The 23,388-nt window shown below is 45.0% G+C and overlaps 1 protein-coding gene across 3 annotated transcripts in view; it reads right to left on the reverse strand.

The window, feature by feature from the left end:
- ERCC6L2 (ERCC excision repair 6 like 2) overlaps window positions 1-23,388 on the reverse strand; it is a 1,852,128-nt gene that overhangs the window by 1,511,353 nt on the left and 317,387 nt on the right. For 2 of the 3 annotated variants that reach the window (XM_069625698.1, XM_069625700.1), the window contains exon 6: window positions 9,094-9,255. The exons of the other annotated variant lie outside the window; for it this stretch is intronic. In XM_069625698.1, the coding sequence (XP_069481799.1) occupies window positions 9,094-9,255 (162 nt within the window). The remainder of the gene's footprint in view (window positions 1-9,093; window positions 9,256-23,388) is intronic. 3 annotated transcript variants of the gene reach the window in all.

Raw genomic sequence — 23,388 nt, forward strand, 5'->3', positions numbered from 1 at the left:
CATCGTGACATCAACAGGGTTTCCGAACAGGAGTGCACTGCGTACAGCTCTAGTACTCTTGGGAGGACATGCACTGGGACAAACTAATATTGACCACTCTCTCAGAGTCTGAAAGTAGATTAAAAGCAAGGAGGAGGTTGCAAGGCTGATTAATATCTGCAAATCTTCTCGTGCTCCTGGCCCCGCTGGTCTATGCAATATGTTGATAAAAGATGATGTCCCATTATGGGCAGATGTTCTGCACCAACTCTTTACTTGTATTGGGTCCACCTAGACCATTCCTCATTCTTGACATGATAGCATCTTAGTTTGTGTACTAATGAAAGGAGCCCATGCAGATCCTCGCAATTATCGCCTTCTGGCGATGCTTGATGTTCCAGCTAAGGTGTTTGCTCCGGTCCTTCTTGAGGAACTAACCTGTTGGGTGGAGGCTGAAAACATCATACCATTAAACCAAACTGGTTAGCGAAAAAGTCTGTAGTCCTACAGTCAATGCCCTAGCTCTAACAACCGTTATCCAACAATCATGGCTGACTCGTAATAGACCGGTCTATGTTATGTTATGTTACTTTGCATTTATATAGCGCCTTATGTATCGTTGGTATGGTCTCAAGGCGCTGGTAGGTTGAACGCCCCCGGAAAACGAAGTTCAAGTCAGTAGAGAGAGTAGAGGGAGTCAAAGGTGCGTGTGAGCAACGTATATGTGTACAGCTGATGTGGCATTCGTGTGATAGCTGCTTCCTAGCGGTAGGTGTGGTGGTTAGGAGATCAATAGTATGTGTTCATTCTGGCAGGTTTTATCCAGACCGATTCTGGCTGCGTTAGGCCTGAGGAGAACGCCTTGGCTGGAGGGTCTGTAGCCAGCAGTGTTTAGTTAGGGTGATGGGGAGTATTAGTTAAAATGATGGCATGGGAACAGCTATACCGAATGGTGTCATAGTATCGCTGTGTTCTAGTTGAGTGGTGGTGTAAGGAAGAGAGTGAGCGTGGAGATGTGATATGGTGGTTTGCTTAGGTGTTTGAGATTGGGCCCACTCCAATAGTTCCATGTACTCTATCCATTCCATGTACTCCGCCTGTTCCATGCATTACGACCGATTCAGGCACTCAAAGCCGTTCCTTTCCATGGTCTCTCAAACGTTCCATGCACTCCAAACCATTCCATGTAAGTCACGCCATTCCATGCACTCCAATCCAGTCCATGCACTCAAATCCAGTCCATGCACTCCGTTCGTTCATGCACTCCGTTCGTTCATGCACTCCGTTCGTTCATGCACTCCAATCTGTTCATGCATTCGAATTCGTTCCATGCACTCCAATCCATTCCATCCACATCCTTCACCTGTTCCATCCACGTACTTCACACGTTTCTTCACATATTCACCCGTTCCTTCCACATACTTCACCCGTTCCATCCCTGTACTTCGCCCGTTCCATCCACATAATTCACCTTTTCCATTTACATACTTCTCCCTTTCCGTTCCACCCCGTTCATCCGTTCCACCCAATTCATCCGTTTCCCACACACTTCACCCATTCCAACTCCATACTTCCTCCTTTCCACCACATTTTTCACTCCAATGATCCACTTCCCCGTTCCATCCACATGCTTCAATCTTTCTATTCAATATATTTGACCACATACTTCGCCTGTTCTTTCTCATACTTTACTCGTCTCATCTATATACATCACCCGTTCTTCCAGATCCATCCTCTGTTCCAACCACCCACTTCACCCGTTTCTTCCCTTTACTATACCCGTTCCTTCCAACCACTTCACCTGTTCCTTCCAACCACCTCACCCGTTCCATCAATATACATCACCTGTTTGCTCCATACTCGACACCCACTCCGCACTCTACGCCCGTTCCGTACTCTACACCCGCTCCGCACCCGCTCCTCGCTCAGCGCTCTACACCCGTTCCGCACGCTACACCCGTTCCGCACGCTGCACCCGCTCCGCAGCCGCACCATACTCTACTTCCGCTCAACACCCTGCATCCGCTCAACCCCATCACGCTCCTTATCCGTTCAACACACTAAATCTGCATTCTATACCCACTCCGCATTCTGCACCCGCTCCGCACTCTATACTCGCTCAGCACTCTACACCCGCTCCGCAACCGCATCATATTCTACATCCGCTCAACACCATCACGCTCTACAATTTGCTCTACACCACAAGTGCTCCACTCTATTATCCACTCACACAGCCTACAACCGCACTACAACCTACATCCGCACTGCGCTCTTATCTGTACCGCGCCCTCATCCGCTACATGCCCTCATTCAATTTGCGCTCTCTTCCGCTCCATGCACTCATCCGCTCTGCGCACTCATCCACTCTACAGACTCATCCGTTCAGAGCACTCATCCGTTTTATGCGCTTCATCTACTCCGCCGTCTTCATCCGCTCAACTCACTTTGTTCATTCATCGGATTCAGCCCATGGCACTTGTCGTACGCACTCGATCTGTTCCGTGCTCTCCGTCTATCCGATGCACTACATCCGTCTCATGTACTCAAAACATACATTCTGTACTTTCCGTTTATACCATGTACTCATTCATTCCGTGCCATCTGTCTGTGTACTCATCTGTCTCCTGTATTCATCTTTCCATCCTCTTCAATTTATTCATTTTGTCTATTTAGTTCCTTTCGCCCATTGCAATCATTACATCCATTTCATTCATTTCAACTGTTTTACATCTTTCGTCCATTTTTTTTTAAAAAAATGTAAATTTTTTTTTTTTTTAATCCACTTCACAGCTTGGATCCACTTTACTCATTCTCTTCCGTTTGACCTTTTAGTTTACATTAGAGGTTATTAGTTGTCGATTTCTCGACTGGATTTTGCTGTAGTATTACTATTTTTGTTTTATTGTTGTTTAAGGTCTAGTAGCTTGGGTTAGTTGAATTGTTGTTATGCATTTTATTCCCGACATCCACGTTGATCCTCTTGTCCATTACATTGATTTTGTCCATTTCCTTAATTTCAGCGACTTTACTGCACTCGCACAACGTATTCTTTGTTATCTACTTTGCAAGTTTGATCCTTTTTACTCAATCTATTTTATTTGTCCTTTTTAGCTAACTAATAGAGTATTAGTTTTCGATTTCTCGCTTGGATCATGATGTCGCATTTCTATTTTATGATCTAGCCTTTGGTAAAGTCATTGAGATGCTGTTCTCCAGTTTGAGTTAGATTGAGTTTGGAGCATTAGTGCCGCTTTGATACGGTTGACAGAGCAAATCGCTGGGGCATTTCAACTGGCATGTTAAAAATGATTATGATGTTGCATGACGAGACCCGGGTTAAAGTGCGGTTGGAAAGCAATGGGGGGACTCCACCTGGATTAATGCCAATAATGGAGTCAAGCAAGGTTGCATTCTGGCTTTCTTGCCGCCCAAATTAGGAGATTAAGTGTTACAATGGATGGGTTACGCTGATGATATTGTCCTCCTTGACTTAACTCCAAGAGTGCTTCAAACTGCCTTGAACAATCCTTATACCTATTTGGCTGTTAACTCACTCAAGGTAAACACTTCCAAAACTAAAATTATGCTGTTTGACTTCAAAAGAAAAAGGGCGGTCAGAATTATTGGAAAATGAACAGAGTTCCCATTGAAGTAGTTACCCACTACATATACCTTGGCATCATCTTAGACACTAAGCTCACAAGTATTGCCCATCTAAACAAACTTAAGGTCAGACCAGCAAAAACACTGGGTGGCATTTGTTCTCTTGCACGTAATGGGGGAGGTTACTCTGTTGGTACTTTGGTTAAAGTGTATGAAAATCTCCCCCATTATCACATACGCAGCTGAGTTGTGGGCGCTTGGAAGTCTAGAAACTATTTCCAAATTAGCAATAATGATTTTGAAGAACATCTTAAGGCTACCTTCATTAACTTTGCCAGAAATGTTATATCTGGAGTTTACATACTGCGAATTAGAGAGGGAATGATTTTAAACTGTTTAACCCTGCATTGGAAATTAGCACATGCTGAGAAAAAGTCACTCATGGGATGGCTATTTGAGGGGTTTTCTAGTAAAATCTCTTTTACATGGCTAAGTGTTTTAGCATCTATAAAGAGGGAAGTCGACAAGTGGATCCTCAGAGTTCAGGGGGATCATTTAGTGATCTTACAAAAGAATAATGAGAGTCTCACTGAAGGCTTTTATTCACAACCAGTTGATCATTAACTTGGCCTCTAAATCTACGGGTGAATTGTTCATTCCATATATACTCTAGCGTCCGCTGGTTTCCTCATATATACAGTACTTTATTGGCAATCCTCTGGTGTGGGATTACATGTGTCTCAAATTTAACACAGTGAAATCATTTGAGATCATCGGGGGATGGCTCAAGATTCCTAGGATAGAATGATTTTGCCTTTTCTGTGGAGAATTACATCTGGAGTCGGCTCGTCATCTCCTTTTCGAGTGCTCTGAAACAGTGGTGCTACAAACAAGGACAATTAGAGCTGTAGGATATGAAATGTCTATCAGTGCCAATGATCTCTGGAAATGTTTTATGTCTGGAAGAAATGAAGGATGTATTATTTATATTACCAAATTATGGAGAAAAACAATTTGAGATACTACTGATTTGAGAATAATTGGATGTTTTACTGTTCATGTTGATTTTATGCATGTGATTGGAATTCAATGTATTAAGTTATTAATTTAACTGTACAATACTAAATAAAAAAAATAACTGGGGTGCTCGTCGTTCGAGTGGTTGTCAAACTCAAAGTGTCCCTCCTCTGTCCAAACTAGCCTACTCTAACCATATCACTAACAAGATATTAACAAATAGTTACAGGAGAATGGGCCTCATTACGAGTATGCCGGTCCAGTAACAATGGTCCCGGTAAGCTACCGGCATCGTTGTTACTGGACTGGCATACTCTGAGTTCTGCGAGCGGGTGCCTTTCCGCCCGCCAGGTCTGACTTAGCGGGCAGAACGGCATCCGCTCACAGACCTCGACGGATGCACCGGCACTGTTGCACACAGTGCCGGTGCATCTGTCCTCCCCATTTCCATTGAGTCCAATGGGACTCGAAGGGGAATGGGGAGTAATTTTTCCCGGCGCCCGGCAATGGGTAAGTCCCCATTGCCGGGCCATTGCCGTTTTTACTGGCATGTCTACCACCGGGGTCACAGTGAGGCCCGATGACTCCCTTCTCCTGGTTCAATGGGATCAGCCCTAATGGTCATATTTCAGTTAGCCTTTCATAACCGTTCAAGTTCTGCACTTGCAGAGAACACCAGGGGAATGACTCCTTTCTACTGGTCCAAACAGTTCCATGTGTTAATATCCCTGCAAAAATATCGCCATACAAGGATGGCGCTGTTTTTCTGCAGCAATATTAACCCATAGAACCGGCGGAGGCCACCCCTGCAACCTCCATATGCGGGTGGGCACCCCTGCATCCCCCGCTCCCATTTATCCCATAAATTATCCGCACAAATAATGTAGCCTATGGCCTTTCCCGGGGACCCGATATATGGTGACATTTGTGGGGATAATAATACCCGATTCCGTCCCAACTTCAACAACAGTAACCTTCTCCTGGTTAACTTGGGTCAGTTTCGTGGCTGCTGGTTCGTAACCTTTTTTCCTTAGCTTCTGATTCAACAATCATGTGGAAAACCAGGAGAACAACTCCCTTCTCCTGGTTCATTTCGTTCAGCCACTGGCTATCTTTGGATAACTTCCTGCTACAGTTATCAACCTTTGAAATTATTTCCCGGCTTCTCTTAGGGCTTGCTTAAAGGTCTTATGCTCCTTTGGTTTCCAATATGTAGTTATTCCTTGCCTTTCTTTTTCTTCTTCTTGTTGGTAAGAACATGGGGAACTGTTCCCTTAGTGTCCTTGGTTCTAACACCCTGGCAAAGGGCCTTTTCTCTTGGTACTCCTTGGCCTTAGTGTCCCTCTTCCGGGCTAGAGTGTTGAGGGTGACTACTCAGACTACTCCTGAGACGTTTTTCTCTTTTAATATCTTTAACACAACAACTGATATGAGTAAAATCACTTGTGCTGTAATCTCCACACTTGGTACTTATGTCACAACTCTGGGAGATGAGGAAGATCACACCTGAGGCCTTTTTTCCCATTTAATATTCTTGTCCCCACAACTGAGATGAGGGAGATTACTCCTGATGCCTTCTTTATATTCAGTAGTTCTGGTATAAGGACTGAGATGAGGGATATTATTCCCGATGCATTCAGCACTTTTGGGACAAGGACCAAGATGAGGGAGATCACTCTGGTTACTTTTGTTACTTCTGGGAAAAGACTGAGACGAGGGATATCACTCCTGATGCCTTCATTATGTTCGGCATCCTTCCCCAATCCCTTACCGTGTCTCCCGTGACTCCTATTGCCTTTTCTCTGGTGGGGACACATCACTGGTTCTTTCTGGGGTGATGGGTTGCTGCGTTCCCGCTGAATGCTCTTCTTGCTTCTGGTTTCATTCCCCACTGCCGTGCTTTGGCTTTGCAGGGTCTCCAGCTAGGCAGTGTCAGCGCAATTAATGTACGGCTCATTCCTCCTCCTCGAGGTCACACCACCAGCGTTGGTTCCCAGCTTCCAGTTAGGCCTGCTCTGCGTCGGCCTGCAAAGGACTTCTGGAACCCGCTGTCAGCGTCCTCCCGACTGGAGGTTTGCTTTCCCGACATATCTTCTTGCTTCCAGGTTCAAACTTTCCGGGTCTGCCAGGTTTTAAGCCTGCTTTGCCTCTTTTTATTTATTTAATTTTTTGCATTTTTAAAGCGCTCATACAGCCCACGGGCATCGAGGAGCTGTTACAGGAATTGTTTGTTTTTTAGTTTCGTAATTGTTTTTTGTGTGTCTTAGTTGCGTATTTATAACATGCTTAAGTACCCAGAGGTTTCTAAGCGTGGACTCGGGGATCGAACCTGTGCTGCTTCGCGTCGTCTTGCTTCCAAGGCAAGCACGTTACCGCTTAGCTATCCTCCCAGGATAGCGCTCATTGAGTCTTTTCTTCATTTTTATGTCAGACAGTTGGGTCCTCCCCAAAAGAGTGCCATGGTTCTTTGTTTGTGAACATTGTGTATCCTTCATGCCTCATTGGTGCCAACTCTTCCCAGTACCTTCTGTACTTGGCAAAGGATTAGTTTGTGTAACTCCACCAATCATCTTCTTCACAGTATTATCTCAAGATGACTTGAGATCAGACTGTATGTTTATTTTAGACTTCTCTGTCTGGGTGGTATCAATTCTTACAGAAAGAAATGACATACAATAGTGCTTTCAGATTGTTTCTCAGCAGGCTTTAGGGATTTCATAGTTTCAAGGGCAAGAGGGTTAGGGAGTTCCATAACAGAACGGGAGTCCTTATCTCCATGAGGGGTGTCTCTCCCTGTGAGGTCCTGCTTTCTGTGACCGCTAGGGGGAAATGTTGCATAGCAGGCTCACCTCCCTAGCCTCACAAGGAAGGGCTCCCCCCGGAGAGAAGTGGCTCGATCCCATGAATTGTCACAGTATCCAACAGTAATCGATCACCAGGAGCTACCACTGGGGAACGAAGATCTATTACAGAGCGTTACGCAAATCTAACTGCCATATAAAATGCAAACATATACTTGTATCCATTATTTATGGACTTATATGCTTTAAATGTCATATAGATGTGTCCTCATGTTTATTTATAGATTGTCCCAAATGCACACAGTTAAATTCACATAGTTGTGTTTGTTTGGCATCAATTGGCTTGGGGAGCCAAAAGAAGCTCCTGGCAACTGTTGGTTTTAAGCTAACCAGGCTCTTCTATGCTATTACCAGGAGCTAAACAACCCCCAGTTCCTCTCAATGTCGAACCCTGCTCAGAGTGAGATCTCTGTCCTCCCCTGTGTCAAAGTATCATGGCTTTCCTCTTCACTCCATTCTTTGTAATCTAACTCCTCGAGTTTTAAAAAATAAAAATAAAAATGTTTGTATGTGCCTTGTAGGCTCATCAATGCATCTACCGATTAACCCATCTGGGGTCTTCTCTGGATGAGGAGGGAGGACTTGCTCTCTTTGTCAGTTAGAAACATGCTCAGTCCTGAAAGTAGGTTACTGCTTTGTTTATTTGATCTGTTGTGTGCTTGGTCTCGTTGATTCGCCTTTGTGCACTACGTAGGGTTCTAATACTGCCAGCCGCAAGCATTAATCTCGTGCACTGACTCCGAAGGAGTGTGCTCAACTTCCAGGTCGCCGTACACCTGAGCAAGTCTAAATGATACATTTCCGCTGCACGTCTCCCGGTTCCAGTCCGCTCCATGAATCCAACAACTCTAATCCCTGTACCCTACCAGAGCCCCTGTATGGGTCAAGCATGCTTCACGGGCCCAGCTGGCGAACTGCTCCTCTATGGCAGCGGGACACTGTTCGGAGGCGACTGGCTCCACTGCATGCTGTTATGGTAAAATTCTAACGCTGCACACGTACCGCCTGGGGTTACTCATCGCCTGAAGTGCAGCAAAAGGGGAGGTTATATAGGCAGGAAGTGATATTGAAGGGAGTCAGATGTTAGGATTGGTTGTAAAGGCAGCTTTGTAAACTAATCAAGGGGAGAGTAGTGAGAGGAGTTGTTTACAGTCCTCTTGGAGTGTTTTCTTGTAAAAGGTTGATGTTGGACTGGTTTAAAGCTAGGTTATTGTGCTCCTTAAGAGTTTGCATTAAGGAAGTTAAAGCATAGTGCGTGGCTGTGTCACTTTAATAGAATCAAGAATCCCTAATCCATTTTTATTCTCGGTTACAATTTGATATGCATGCCTTGCTGATGTGCCACAGGAAGCCAGTCCTGTAAACATATTTCCTTGATCATCATTACGACAGCTAGCAACCCAGCTAGCCTTTTAATCCAATAACTACACAGTGTGATTTTACAGAAAAAGCAGTACTATCTTTTTGACACATATTTGGAGACTTAGATGACACTGCAAATGGACAGCTAGCAGAGTGTAAACAGCAATCCAATAAGCACATATTTCATCAACTTGGATAAATTACTACATGGGTAAATTAAATGCCTCACACCATAGTTGGGCTTCTCAAATAGCTTTTTTCTTTAACTTACCAATCTAACACGCACCACAGTTCCTCCATGTTGTTCTGCAGAATGGTTCCAGTCAACCCAATGCGGACCTTGCATTTTAAATCTTTCATGACCTGCGTTACCTGAGCCTTTGGATTCTTGATGCGATGTGCTTCATCTACAATAACAGCCGACCAATCAATGCTGTGCACGGACAAAAAACGGTAGGTATCAAAACACTAACCATTACGTACTACATATTTGTTTTTCATCAACAGAGTTCTTAGAGAGGGAGGGCTTCTGCATCCCAGCTACAGACAAACAAATGTTTGATCTTCTAAAGTGTATAGTAAAAATATTTAGAACTGCCCCTCAGATTCTTGGGCTGTGGCAGTGCAAATATGTTTTTATGCACATATATGTATGTACATGCATGTATGCCTTATGTAGAAGTTTGCCAGCAACTACAGAGTTAACATTCAAATATAATCTTACCATCATGGAAAAATCAAATTCTTTAATTTCCTGTAACTAACAAAAATGTACACAACCTGGAAAGTAACATTCAACCCTAAATACACACCAAATTTCATATCATACAAACCAAATTTAATAAGGCAGGGCTAATCATGCCAGAGGGATAGCTCAGGCAAATATTGTTGCCACATTGTTTGTTGCTAGTAAGCATTCGCCAAGCATGGCATTACTAAAAAAAAAAAAAAAAAGAAAAGTCTCATAATTACTTAGATTTTTCTTTATATTGTGAAAATGTGTTCAGCTGTGCATGAGAAAAAATGGCGATGTTGGCAGCCCCCAGTCTGCATCTGCTTGGTAAAAAAATACTATTGCCTTGTAGACTGGGACAGGGGTCATTCTCATGGGATCGCAGAGGGCCATAAATTGGAGATGGGTCATTATCCCAAAAGATAATGACCCCTCCTGAGGTCTATAAGGCTATTAGCACATGGTAGTGGTAATAGTAATACATGCTTTTGAGTTTTGTGGGGTGAAGTAAAGAAATGTTACTTTACGAGTGGGTAAATTGACACACTAAGCTACTGAAGTAAATCATTTTAATGTGTAGAATTTAAATAATAACATGGTGTCTTCATAATTTGAGCATTTTAATTGGAACTTGGTTCAACTGGAACAGGTTTAACATGAGCATGCATTAGGTGTCATGTAAAAGTAAACTGTTTCTCTAAAAGAAAGTGAACGCACTTTCCAATGTTTTAGCTTTCCCTTTCGTGTGTTAAATAGCATCTTGCAGCAACAACAAAAAAGTCCTCTCAAAGAGGAGTGTCTTGTTGGAAATATCTTGCCTGGAAATCGCATTGTTGTTTCCCCATCTGCTTCAGGAGACGCAATGTTCAGAATGCAGTCAATAGCAGTAGTTATTCACTGCACTCTAAACAGTCCGATTGGCTGAAAGGTGGCCAATACGATCCCCATGTGCTAATAGTTTTTATTGGCATCCCTAAGGACTGTAAGACTATTTTGTACCGGACTACATGAAAGAAAGACGTCACATGTTTTTACACCATGAGATCATTACGCCTTGTGGAGGTAAACCGAAGGTAATTCGCGTAGCCCACGACTTTCAACGAAGCAGAGAATGCAAGTACGAGACGCTGGAGGCCTGGTGTGTATCAATGCGAGAAAGGCATTGTAAGGAAGGAGAGAGAAAGGAGCTAACCAGGGCTGGCGTGACCACAAGCACAGTGTGGTGGGCAGGACACCCAAAGAACGTGAGTGCTGAGCCATAAACCGACGAGGAACCAGCAATGAGAATCCGATGAGCGAGAGGAATGATAAAGCACAACCACGCGAGAGCCGAAACCCCCACACCCATGCATGATAGAGAGATATGTACCAGGAGAAGCAGGAGGCTGCCGGGGCATCGTTCTAAGCCCAGCGAAACTCGTCCCACTTTTAAGGACGGGAAAATAAGATTAAGACTGCGGAAATGGAATTTTAAGCCAGTAACAAATAAACTGAATACGGACAAGGATTATTATATGCAGAGAGAGACTCAAAGTCCTAAGGACGAAATACCAAAAGAGAAACCAGTTAAGAAAGGAAGTGAGAAGCCTGTAACAGAGGGGTTTAAGCAACCCAGGTGGGGAACAAGCAGAGATTGGAAACAAGTTCCCTGGGAGAAAGGAAAAAGACCCAATAACCTCAGAATTAAAGACTGCAGAAAGTCTATCATAAGAATAAGTGATGAGGAACAGGATAGAACAATCTTGACGGAACAAGATAAAAGGAGAGACATTGTAAGACAAAGAAGTTATGATGAAGAAAGCCTAAAAGGGGGCAAGAAAACCCCACCACAGGAAAGCCTGTATGTAAGGAGACGAAAGAGTCTACGAGTGGTGACAAGAGTGTGAGAAAGTAGCTGAAGGGAAGTTATTGTAAATATACAACCACAGAAACTACAAAAGGCAAGACTATTCTTGAAAAACTACAACAATTGATCTCAAAGACTATCCAATGAGATTATGTCGAGAAATATCCCGACCATACAGAAAGACTGTAAATAAAGAGTGTAAATAAAGCTATCCTCTCGGGAGAATAGATCAGGGGCACTGCGCTAACCTTGGAAGCAAGACGACGCAGGGCAACACAGGTTCGATCCCCGGGTCCGCGCTTAGAAACCTCTGGGTATGAAGCGCAATATAAATAACCAATTATATATATATTATATATTCAGTGAAAAACACTTTGTTAAAGGGACATTATGGTTAAATTGCGCTACTAAAAACTATGAAATTCAGTGAAAAAAAACGTTGTTAAAGGGACGTTATGGTTTGAGTGAAACCGAAAAACCCCAGAAATTCGCAAGTTATGGTAAGCTAAGCAACCATAACTCGCGCCACAACCGTGTGCTGCTAAAACTAACACCCAGGACATCACAAATATCCCCTTCTTTTTTGTTCACTGCCATATCTAGGCCAAGTGATTTTATTTACTGACAGTCGGAAACTTAACTTTCAAAAGGTATTACATTTATAGATATTGCTATTCTCATGTTCTTTCACTACTTTCCTTAGAATTTAATCGCATCTTATGATGTACATATATATGGGAAGAAGTAGGCCTGAAACACAGCAATCATTTTTGTGTGTGAATACAATCATGTAGATTATACACAGTTGCTAATGATACTGTCTCTTGTTTGCTTACTTTACTCTCCATATATAAGCCCCATATTTGTGTGCATTGTAGTCTATTTATGTTTTGTATGCATTAGTAGAAATATGTAGTAAGTGATGCATTATTAGCTACTTAGTACATGTTTCACAGTACGGAAAAGTCTGATACAGAAGCATTCACCGTTTTATTATATAACTTTGGAAAATTACAAATATAGCACCTCTGTGATGTATGCTGTAGCCAATACCTACATTTCTGTATGAGTAGGTTCCTGTACTAGAAAGAACACTGCAATGCAATGTTCTTTAGAGCACTACATTGCGTAATGAAGTATGTAGTTTATTACACATTTCCCGATAACCTCTGATACTTTTTTGCCAACATTACATTCACAACCACTTGTATGAAAAGGAAATGCACATGTGATGTTATCAGTGATGTCATCAATGATATTTGTGATGTCATCTTTGATGTCCTGGGTGTTAGTCTTAGCAGTGCACGGTGGTGACGCGTGTTATGGTTGCTTAGCTTACCATAACTTGTGAATTTCTGGGGTTTTTCGGTTTTACTTTGAACCATAACGTCCCTTTAACAATGTTTTTTTCACTGAATTTCATAGGTTTTTAGTAGCGCAATTTAACCATAACGTCCCTTTAACAAAGTTTTTTTCACTAAATATAAATAATGGAAATATGACAAATGTTTACTAAGACTCCCTTACCTTACATTTATATAACATAGAAAATAGTAAACCCCAGCCCCGCTAGTGATTTTGATGTCTGCGGACCGAGTGCATGTCCGCAGGCGCACACGGTCACCATCAGCACTAGCCAAAAACTTAGAGGGTATCTTCCATTATTGTATCATACAATAAAAACACACAGACATTCAAAAAGCACCACATAAATGCATTACATGTAATAATAAATAAGAAGTGGAAACTGTATATCTAAGACACCAACCATCCACTGAAGTTGCATTTCCAATATAATGGAATATACCAAAACAAAATAAATATGCCTCCAACTGAATTACCTCACAGAAACTGCACAGCAAACAGCAAGAGCATACTTACACACCAGTAACAGCAAAAATATGTCAAAAAGTAGTAAGTACACTACATTTATTTCATATACTTATACATTTTCTGTATGATGTACACTAAAACGAATATATATATATATTTTTAACATAGACATTTCCAGTACTTTGGAATAGCTGGAAGAGAATTTCCCACGAGACAAGATGAGTGAAGAGTGATAATAATGGTAGACAAAATATTTCTCTATATAAGCCAATTAATAACCATTACTTTACATGTACTTAACATTTTTTTTAACAGACCAGACAACCAATAAAACTAATATACCACAAAAATAATAGAAGATCCTCTCAAACCAATGGAACTGAAAATGGATTTATTACTACAAAACTTCAATCAACTAAAAGAGTGTATTGTGGACCACATTAAAGAAAACATTAAATACCACTGTCCCACATGTACCTGTTCCCCCCCTCTCCATGTCCCAGCCATCTATCCCCAAACCCTCCCCACCAAGAAAAACGGTACGATGAAACTTCCATCCCTTCTTCCCCTCCCACACATCATGTCCAAACCCCTAATTCCCCTCTATTTGTTTCAGTTTCTGCTCCACCCTCTCTTTCCTAATTATTCTACTGTTAAACAATAATAACATTTTAAATGTGTTCTTAGTATATACCGGTGTCTCATTTTTGTTTTCTAAAAGGCAGTTAGGGTGTCCGTGGACCGCGCGGGTGTCCGTTAGGTATGCAATTAACCAAAATGGTGGTGTCCTAAGGACAGTATACCTGTTTGTACTGTTCGTAAATAAAATGGAGGTGTCCTTAGAACACACAAGATGTCCGCCTGTCCACAATCAACCAAAATAGGGGTGTCCTAATAACAGTTTAGACACATTTATTTTATTCGGGGAGTTCAACATTGTTCGTAGACCTCCCGCGCACATTCGCATCAAACACTTGGGTTTTACGAACATCGTGCCTCTCTGCAACTGACCGCTGCACGTGTGTCGCACTTTTAATTAGTTTGGGGACCCGAACACTGTCCGTAGAACACCCGCGTGCACGCGCACAACCACCACTGCGCATTTGGTGTCCTGCGGACAGCCGTCCAATTTGCGAACGTGTCCGCGATGTCATCATGTGACCGCACCCACGCTGATCGTCTGTCCTTATTTCCGGACACTATCCGGGTCCCCGGACATTTAAAAAAGTGCGTTTTGAGCAATCCAAGCTATTTTTACAGTAAAAGTTCACCATTGCACATGTCCAAGACAATGTCCCAACGGATCTACATACTTTGTGGAACTTTATGAGCCCATTCTTAGTGTTTGAAGTGTTCGGGGATGGTGCGGGTGTCCACGAAGTGCGCCCCAAGCACCCCTATAAAAGGCCACACCCCAGAGCTGATCCTCATTCTGATTTTGGATTTCCAAGATTTACAACAGGACAATTGTGCAAGTTGCTGCTCTTGGTTCCTGCTTCCTAGTTCCTGGTTATTAACCTTCCAGATGGCATCCCAAATTGCTTCTGCTGCTACAGCCTGCGCATCAGCACCCCCACCCCCTCCACCACCACCACATCCCCAAGGGCCTGCAGAGGGGACGGTTGAAGAGGATGAGTTAGTGGAAGTCCCTACTACTAGTACTCATCGTGAGTCTTGGGTGTGGCGGTTCTTTACCTCAGTTGATGGAAAGTCAAAAGCTCATGCGAACAAGGTAATGTGCACTCAGTGCCGCATGGTGCTGAGTCGTGGCAGGCCTGGTTCGTATAGCTTTGGAACTACATCAATGAAGCAACACCTAAAGTCATTCCACGGTGGGGCTATTCATAAGGTTGTACCTTGCGATAAACGTAGTAGGTTGAGTTCCTCTACAGCATCCTCTGTTTCCACTCCTGTCACCACAAAAGACACTCCTGTGGGACAGTGCATCCATCCAGCTGCCTCATAGGCCATTTAAGATGCTGTTGACCCTTACCTTTCAAGGGTCACAATATTGTGCATGTACTGCGTCGCCGTACTCTGCAGGGGGGAGAACCTTCGAACTGCTTTCGAGACTGCGGTCAAGGAGCATGAGAAGGACTGCCCACTACCTAAATAAGGCCCACACTACATCTTCCTCTCTCCGCCTGCCCTTTATTATCCCCGTGGTTGGTGTCCCTTCTTTACCCTCCTTTCCTTCTGTGTCCTGTTTAAAAAATCCCCAAAAATATCTAAAACATTTTTTTTAAAACGAAGGCTCTTTTCAGAGCTGCCTTTCACCGTTTAAAAATGGAAGTCACAAATAAATAGTGCAGGGCCAGTGGTTTTTTAGGTGTACACAGACAGTCCGCGAACACCTAACATCTGTGCAGTGCTACCCTGTCACAACAATTGCACTTTTATCTGGGAGGAAGTGGTGGCTCTGAAAAGAACCTTTTTGTGGTGTTTTTTTGTGTTTCGAAATCTACAAATGGTCAACACCTACTGCAAAATGGATTGCTCTAATTCCAAAAAAGGTCGCAATGCATTTTGTATATTTCGCAGAAAAATCTGATTGCTGGCATAAGTAAGATGTACTCCATCTCTGAAAAATGTGTGTGCTACAAAACAATGTTTTCATTCTGGAAAGAGGACATACCAACATCTCTTAAAAAGGCACAAACAGCCTTGTTAACATTGCGCATTGCTTTCTCCATTTGTGGACCAGATGAAAAAGAACGCAGCCACATTTGTCTCTACGTAATTGTCAGGGTACAGGGTGTTATAAGGGGGAATCAGGGCTCAGTGAAGATCCCCAGGCGCAGGAGAAAGGAACCCAAAACAAGACAAACCCAAAGGAACAGCCTCCAGCCTTATAGGAGGCTTTTCTGTCCTTTTTGCAGGCAGAAAAGCCTACGGACCACGATTCCCAACAGCCTCCAGGGTGGGAACTACTTTTTCACTCCCAGGCTGGAAGGGGCTCGCGCACGCGCATGCACATGCACGAAGGACAAAGGCACGGGGCTTGTGCTTAAGCTCCTGACCGGAATGGACGCATCCACCAGAGCTCCTGCAGACGGGGATCACGCGAGGGGCCACGCCCCAAGGAACCAGCATTCCGGCCCTTCGCTCATAGCAGATAAGTGCAGCAAACTCGCGGCGAACAAGCGCACAGGGGAATAAGATGCGCAGCTACAGGGGAAGAACAAGGAAGCGAAAGGAAAGCGTTGAGGGTCCCAACCCTCTACGGGGCACGCGCAGGGGGCACTGCCCAGCCACATCATGTCCCCTGCTGAGGGCAAAGCTAAGTCTCTAACCGCGTTCTGTTGTATTCAAGCAACGCGGTTTTGGTTCGCATGCAGCATTAAGACTAACGCGCGCAGCGTTTATTTACCCAACTTACTTTCAGCCACGTGCGGCAAGCTTTAGCAGCACGGAGAGCTTTTTGAGCACAGCCACGTACGGCAAAACTTGGGCAGCATGGAGTGCTTTTGATTTCAAGCCACGTGCGACAAAACATTGGCAGCATGATGGATCGTATTCTTTTTAAGCCACGTGCAGTGAACTTGGGCCACACGTTCTGAATCCCTTAACGTAATCGGGCACTCAGCTCTTGTCAGTTCTTGGACACTGTTACGCTCTATGAGCGGATTAACCCTGAATGTGCATGTGCTTGCACTAACTAAACCCAGAGGTGGCATGCCTCACTGTTGTGTGTTTTATGGTTTGTATTGTGCCTATGTGAAGTAACACAGGTCTCTAATACTAAAACTCTCTTGCAGCAGTTGAACTGCTCAGAGTTCTGGACCTGAGAGTGCGCAGGCAGGAGGCCAGCACTCACCCACAGAGCTAAGTGCCTCTTTTGTATAAAAAGCTATTTGTAAAGCACTCTGTGAATGTGTGGGGGGAATTGTGTGAATATTATTGTTGTTTTTTCCCATATGTTCCCTTGCCTGTCCACTTTCCCTTTCCTAACCCTCTATCCGGTTACCCGCTGTTCGAGACCTATCCAACCAATGAGATCCTAACCCTCTTTCCCTGCTGGGGTCTCGGGGCCTGTGTGAGCATTGACTTGCAGGTGCCCAGACCATAGTGGGGGTAGTTGGTTCGCGCCACTCCTGCACCTGGACTTTGGAGCCGTGACAGAAGCCACTAGACAGGACTATGCTACCCTGGCCACCCAAGTACGCTCCTTAGCAGCCCAAACTGCTCCCCTTCCCGGAGGTGCTACCGCACCCACTCCTATCCAAGTAAGTGTTACCCAGAGTCCATAGTCCCGTTAGCCCCTCCAGAAAGGTATGCAGGTGACCCACAGAAATATCAAACCTTTTTGACTCAATGTCAGCTCCATTTCCTAACCAAACCTACGGCATTTCGTCCAACCCAGGCTAGGACAGCCTTTGTAATCTCCTATCTCACAGGGGATGCAGCGGCTTGGGCTAATCCTTTAGTGCAAAGGGATGATACTATATTGTATAGTTGGGATGAATTCCAGACCGAGTTTGGGAAGATCTTTAACCGCCGAGCTGCCGCCATGTGCAGGGATAGGGGACTACTTACTTTACGTCAGGGTAGTAGAGAGTTAGTCACATATGTGACTCAATTTAACAGGCTGGTGGCAGAGACAGAGTGGCCCCAAGATAAAAGAATGTCACTCTTTTATAAAGGACTCCGCGATGAGCTAAAGGACCTGATTGCGCAGGTAGACCCCCAAACCCGAGATTGCCCAGCAATGATAGACCAACACTGCGTCTAGATCATCGTCAAGCGGAGAGACGGGGGGATAAGAAACGAGGAGATTCGCGTCCAATAGCCAGGTTGGATCACACCCACATGACTCGTACCCCGGAAAAGTCAGGTGGGGACGAGCCGATGCAGATCGTGTCAGTCCGGGGTCCACTCACCAAGGACGAAAAAGAATGGCGGCGTAAGGAGGGCCTGTGTTTGTACTGTGGAACCACAGGGCATTTTGTCAAGGACTGCCTTACAAAACCTAAAGCGCAGGGAAACGCCTCAGCGGTTGTAGGGGTACTACAGCCGAGCTAGGGAAAGAAGTTACCCCAGTCTCAGACTTTGTGAATTATACCCCCCACGTCACTATGCCAGGATTCTTGTACTTCCTGGGACAGGAGGTCAAGGTGACTTTACTCTTAGATACCGGTGCCACGGGTACCTTCATGGACATTTCATAAGTTACTAAGTTAGGAGTGCCCTTGTGTAAGAAAGGGCCACCAGAACCAGTAAGAGCAGTGGACGGAACTGCTTTGAGCTCGGGCCCCATAACTCATTGCACTCAAACCTTGACACTCTATTGTCAACAGAATCAAAGAGAAGAAATCAGGTTTGATCTTATAGCAGCGCCACAGTTTGGCGTAATCTTGGGTTTACCATGGTCTTCGAAACGCAATCCCCTCGTGGATTGGTCCAAGGGTGCAATTTCCATGTCCTCTCCACGCTGTCGTTCACACTGTAACAGCAGTAGTCCAGTCCATGTCCTTATTACTGGAGCCTACTGTCATCACTGTAGAGACATCAGATCTCAGTAACTTGCCATCAGAGTACCAAGAGTACAAGGATGTGTTCAGCAAAAAAAAACGGCTGAAACGCTACCACCCCATTGGCCATTTGATTGCCGTATAGATCTAGAACCTGGAGCGGTACTACCCTGTAGTCGGGTGTATGCCCTCACTGAGGCCGAGACAGAACATCTAAAAGAATATATTGATACCAATCTGAACAGTGGCTTTATCCGACATTCCAACTCGCCTGTCTTGTCGCCACTCTTTTTCGTACCGAAGAAGACGGGCGACTTGAGAACATGCATAGATTATAGAGGAATCAACCATATTACGGTAAAAAAATCAATATCCGTTGCCGTTGATTCCGGTTTTGCTGGATCAAGTGCGAAACGCAACTGTGTATACCAAGTTGGATCTTCGAGGGGCTTATCACCTGGTGCGAGTACGGGCTGGAGATGAATGGAAAACCGCGTTCAGAACCAAATTCGGCCTGTACGAGTACCAGGTGATGCCATTCGGGTTGGGTTATGTAATGCCCCAGCAGCGTTTCAGCACTTTCTTGATGAAATGCTACAGGAATACCTGGATGTTTTTTCTGTGGTCTATATCGATGATATATTGATATATTCCACCAGTATGCAGGAACACATTAAACACGTCAGGGCAGTGTTACAGAGAACACAATCTATTTGCTGAACTCGAAAAATGCGAGTTTCACCGTACCACGGTAGAGTTCTTAGAGTACTTCCTGACTCCATCTGGGGTGCAGATGGATCAGAAAAAGGTGCAGACAGTGGTTGACTGGCCGGCTCCAACATCTGTAAAAGAGGTTCAGGCCTTTTTAGGTTTCGCCAATTTTTAGCAGCGTTTTATTAAGAACTTCTCTCTGAACTGGTGACACCCATAACAACGTTACTCAAGAAAGGGAAAGCGTTTGTGTGGGATGAAGCTGCCGAACAAGGTTTTCAGCAGTTAAAATCAGCCTTTACATCTGCACCTGTGCTACGACATCCTGACTTGAGCCAGCCATTCTTGGTAGAAACCGACGCCTCGAGCTATGCCTTGGGAGCAGTTTTATCCCAGCGAGACCCCAAAACGGGGTTACTACATCTTGTGGCGTACTACTCCCGAAAGTTGTTACCAGCAGAGATTAATTACACCATAGCCGACCAAGAGCTATTAGCGGTGAAGCAGCGTTTGACGAGTGGCAACACTACCTGTTAGGAGCTCGTCATACGATCACTATCGTGACCGACCATCGGAATTTACAATTAATTAAAACCGCGAAAACACTAAGCCCCCGTCAATTACAGTGGGCAATGTTCTTTTCAAGTTTTGACTTTCTAATTATGTATCGCCCAGGAACCAATAACATGAAGGTTGATATCTTGTCTCGATAACCAGAACCAGAAGATAAGGGCATTAGCGACGCTCGTCCAATAGTTCCAGCTACCCGGATAGTTGGACTAGTGGGTAGACCTAACATCTTTGATGACGTATTAAAAAACATGTCTACTCAAGAATTACAGAAATGGTGCACTAGTGGTCCGCAACACACTTTGGTAGACGGTATCCCGTACTACGCTAAAGCTTTATACTTACCAGCACAAGCGCTGAGAAAGGAAGTTATGCATTGGTGCCATGACACCACTTTAGCCGGACATCCCTGTATTACAAAGACCCAGCAGAACGTCGCCAGACATTTTAGGTGGCCAACGTTGCTCCGTGATGTACGGGTCCATGTACTGGAATGTAGCACTTGTGGTAGGCAAAAAGCTAGTCACCAGAAACCGGTGGGTTTACTCCAGCCGCTACCGACTCCACCAACTCCATGGCATACAATCACAATGGATTTGATTGCATACCTACCACCAGTACAAAAGTACACCTCAATCCTAGTTGTTGTAGACTCCCTCACGAAAATGAGCCACTTCATCCCATGTATTGGGGTTCCCACCACGGGTGAACTGGCAGACTTGGTCCTACACCATATAGTTCGTCTACACGGTTTGCCCACACGTGTTATTACAGACAGAGGCCCTCAATTCACCTCGCGATTCTGGCGAGCATTCTGTCAACTAATCGGAATGGAGGTTAGCCTATCATCCGGTTATCACCCAGAAACGGATGGCCAAACCGAACGGGTGAATCAGGGTTTGGAACAATACCTGCGCTGTTACGCGGCAAACACTGAGACATCATGGGTCCAGTATGTGTGGTTGGCAGAATTGGCATACAACAATACGGTGCATAGTTCCACCAAGCATACGCCCTTCTTTGGTGCCTATGGATACCATCCTCTTGTATTACCCACAAGATATAGTGATCATCCAACAAACCTTCCCTATTTGGGCGTCAGGTTTATGCACGACAAGTCTGGAAGGATATCCAGGAGAATCTAAATGCCGCAAAAGAATCATATAAGCATTATGCAGATAAAAAAAAGAAGTGCAAATCCCCAGTACAAACAAGGTGATAGAGTCTGGTTCTCTACTCGAAATATAAAGCTACCTGGACCTCGCAAATTACAACCAAGGTTCTTAGGTTCCTTTATTATTTCGGACGTAATCAACCCAGTGGCAGTGAGGCTGGCATTACCCCACCAAATGAAAATCCACCCCACTTTCCATGTATCCCCATTGAAACCTGCCCAACCATCCATTCGCACTAAAAAACCATCACCTATCATAGTGCAAGGGCATCCCAAATATGAGGTCCAAGCCATTCTGAATTCACAGCGTCGCCCTGATGGGCTGTACTACTTTGTGGACTGGGTTGGATATGGTCCCGAGGAACGTTCCTGGGAGCCAGCATGTAATGTGCATGCTCCTAGGTTGGTGAAAACGTTCCATGAAAATCTCCCTGAAAAACCTAGGCTCAAGCCCTTCCGTGCGGGGGGGGGGGGGTACTGTCAGGGTACAGGGTGTTATAAGGGGGAATCAGGGCTCAGTGAGGAGCCCCAGGCGCAGGAGAAAGGAACCCAAAACAAGACAAACCCAAAGGAACAGCCTCCAGCCTTATAGGAGGCTTCTCTGTCCTTTTTGCAGGCAGAAAAGCCTACGGACCACGACTCCCAGCAGCCTCCAGGGTGGAAACTACTTTTTCACTCCCAGGCTGGGAGGGGCTCACGCATGTGCATGCGTGAAGGACAAAGGCACGGGGCTTGTGCTTAAGATCTCCCGAACGGAACGGACGCATTGAACAGAGCTCCTGACGACGGGGATCACGCGAGGGGCCACACGCCAAGGAACCAGCATTCCGGCCCCTCGCTCATAGCAGATAAGTGCAGCAAACTCCCGGCGAACAAGCGCGCAGGGGAATTAGACGCACAGCTACAGGGGGAGACCACGGAAGCGAAAGGAAAGCTTTGGGGGTCCCAACCCTCTACGGAGCACGCACAGGGGGCACCGCCCAGCCACATCACGTCCCCTGCTGAGGGAAAAGCTAAGTCTCTAACCGCGTTCTGTTGCATTTAAGCAACGCGGTTTTGGTTTGCATGCAGCATTAAGACTTACGCGCGCAGCGTTTATTTACCCAACTTACTTTCAGCCACGTGCGGCAAACTTTGGCAGCACGGAGAGCTTTTTGAGCAGAGCCACGTGGGGCAAAACTTGGGCAGCATGGAGTGCTTTTGATTTCAAGCCACGTGCGGCAAACCTTTGGCAGCATGGTGGATCGTATTCTTTTTAAGCCATGTGCGGCGAACTTGGGCCACACATTCTGAATCCCTTAACGTAATCGGGCGCTCAGCTCTTGTCAGTTCTTGGACACTGTTACGCTCTGTGAGCGGATTAACCATGAATGTGCATGTGCTTGCACTAACTAAACCCAGAGGTGGCATGCCTCACTGTTGTGTGTTGTATGGTTTGTATTGTGCCTATGTGAAGTAACACAGGTCGCTAATACTAAAACTCTCTTGCAGCATTTGAACTGCTCCGAGTTCCGGACCTGAGAGTGCGCAGGCAGGAGGCCAGCACTCACCCACAGAGATAAGTGCCTCTTTTGCATCAAAAGCTATTTGTAAAGCACTGTGTGAATGTGTGGGGGGAATTGTGTGAATATTATTGTTGCTTTCCCATATGTTCCCTTGCCTGTCCACTTTCCCTTTCCGAACCCTCTATCCGGTTACCCGCTGTTCGAGACCTATGCAGCCGACGAGATCCTAACCCCCTTTCCCTGCTGGGGTCTCGGAGGCCTGTGTGAGCATTGACTTGCAGGTGCCAGACCATAGTGGGAGTAGTTGGTTCGCGCCACTCCTGCACCTGGACTTGCCGTCACAGTAATACAGGAAGATATTACTCTGGAATTTGGATACATGTCCATGACTTTCCCAGGTCCTTCTTTCATTGCAAATAGCAAAGGGATTCCAGACATGTCCTAAACTGTTCCCTCCACAATGAATAATAATAATGGCTGGATGACGCTGTGTCACCAAAGAAGCACAGAGAGGTGCCAAATCCACCCACTTCATTCCACACACTACATGCCAGTGCACTTCCACATGAGAGAATCCAAGATGTGCAGCCACTCCACAGCGATCTGAATGTACCTCCAACCAATTTATCCACGATGCTCCCAAAATCCAAACAATATGCTTTCTGAAACACACAGCCATAGCTATCTGCTCTTCTATCAGGAAAAAGACCTACTGACAAACTC

The sequence above is a fragment of the Ambystoma mexicanum genome, chromosome 6p, assembly GCF_040938575.1.
Source record: "Ambystoma mexicanum isolate Mex_15411 chromosome 6p, UKY_AmexF1_1, whole genome shotgun sequence".
Classification (NCBI taxonomy): domain Eukaryota; kingdom Metazoa; phylum Chordata; class Amphibia; order Caudata; family Ambystomatidae; genus Ambystoma; species Ambystoma mexicanum.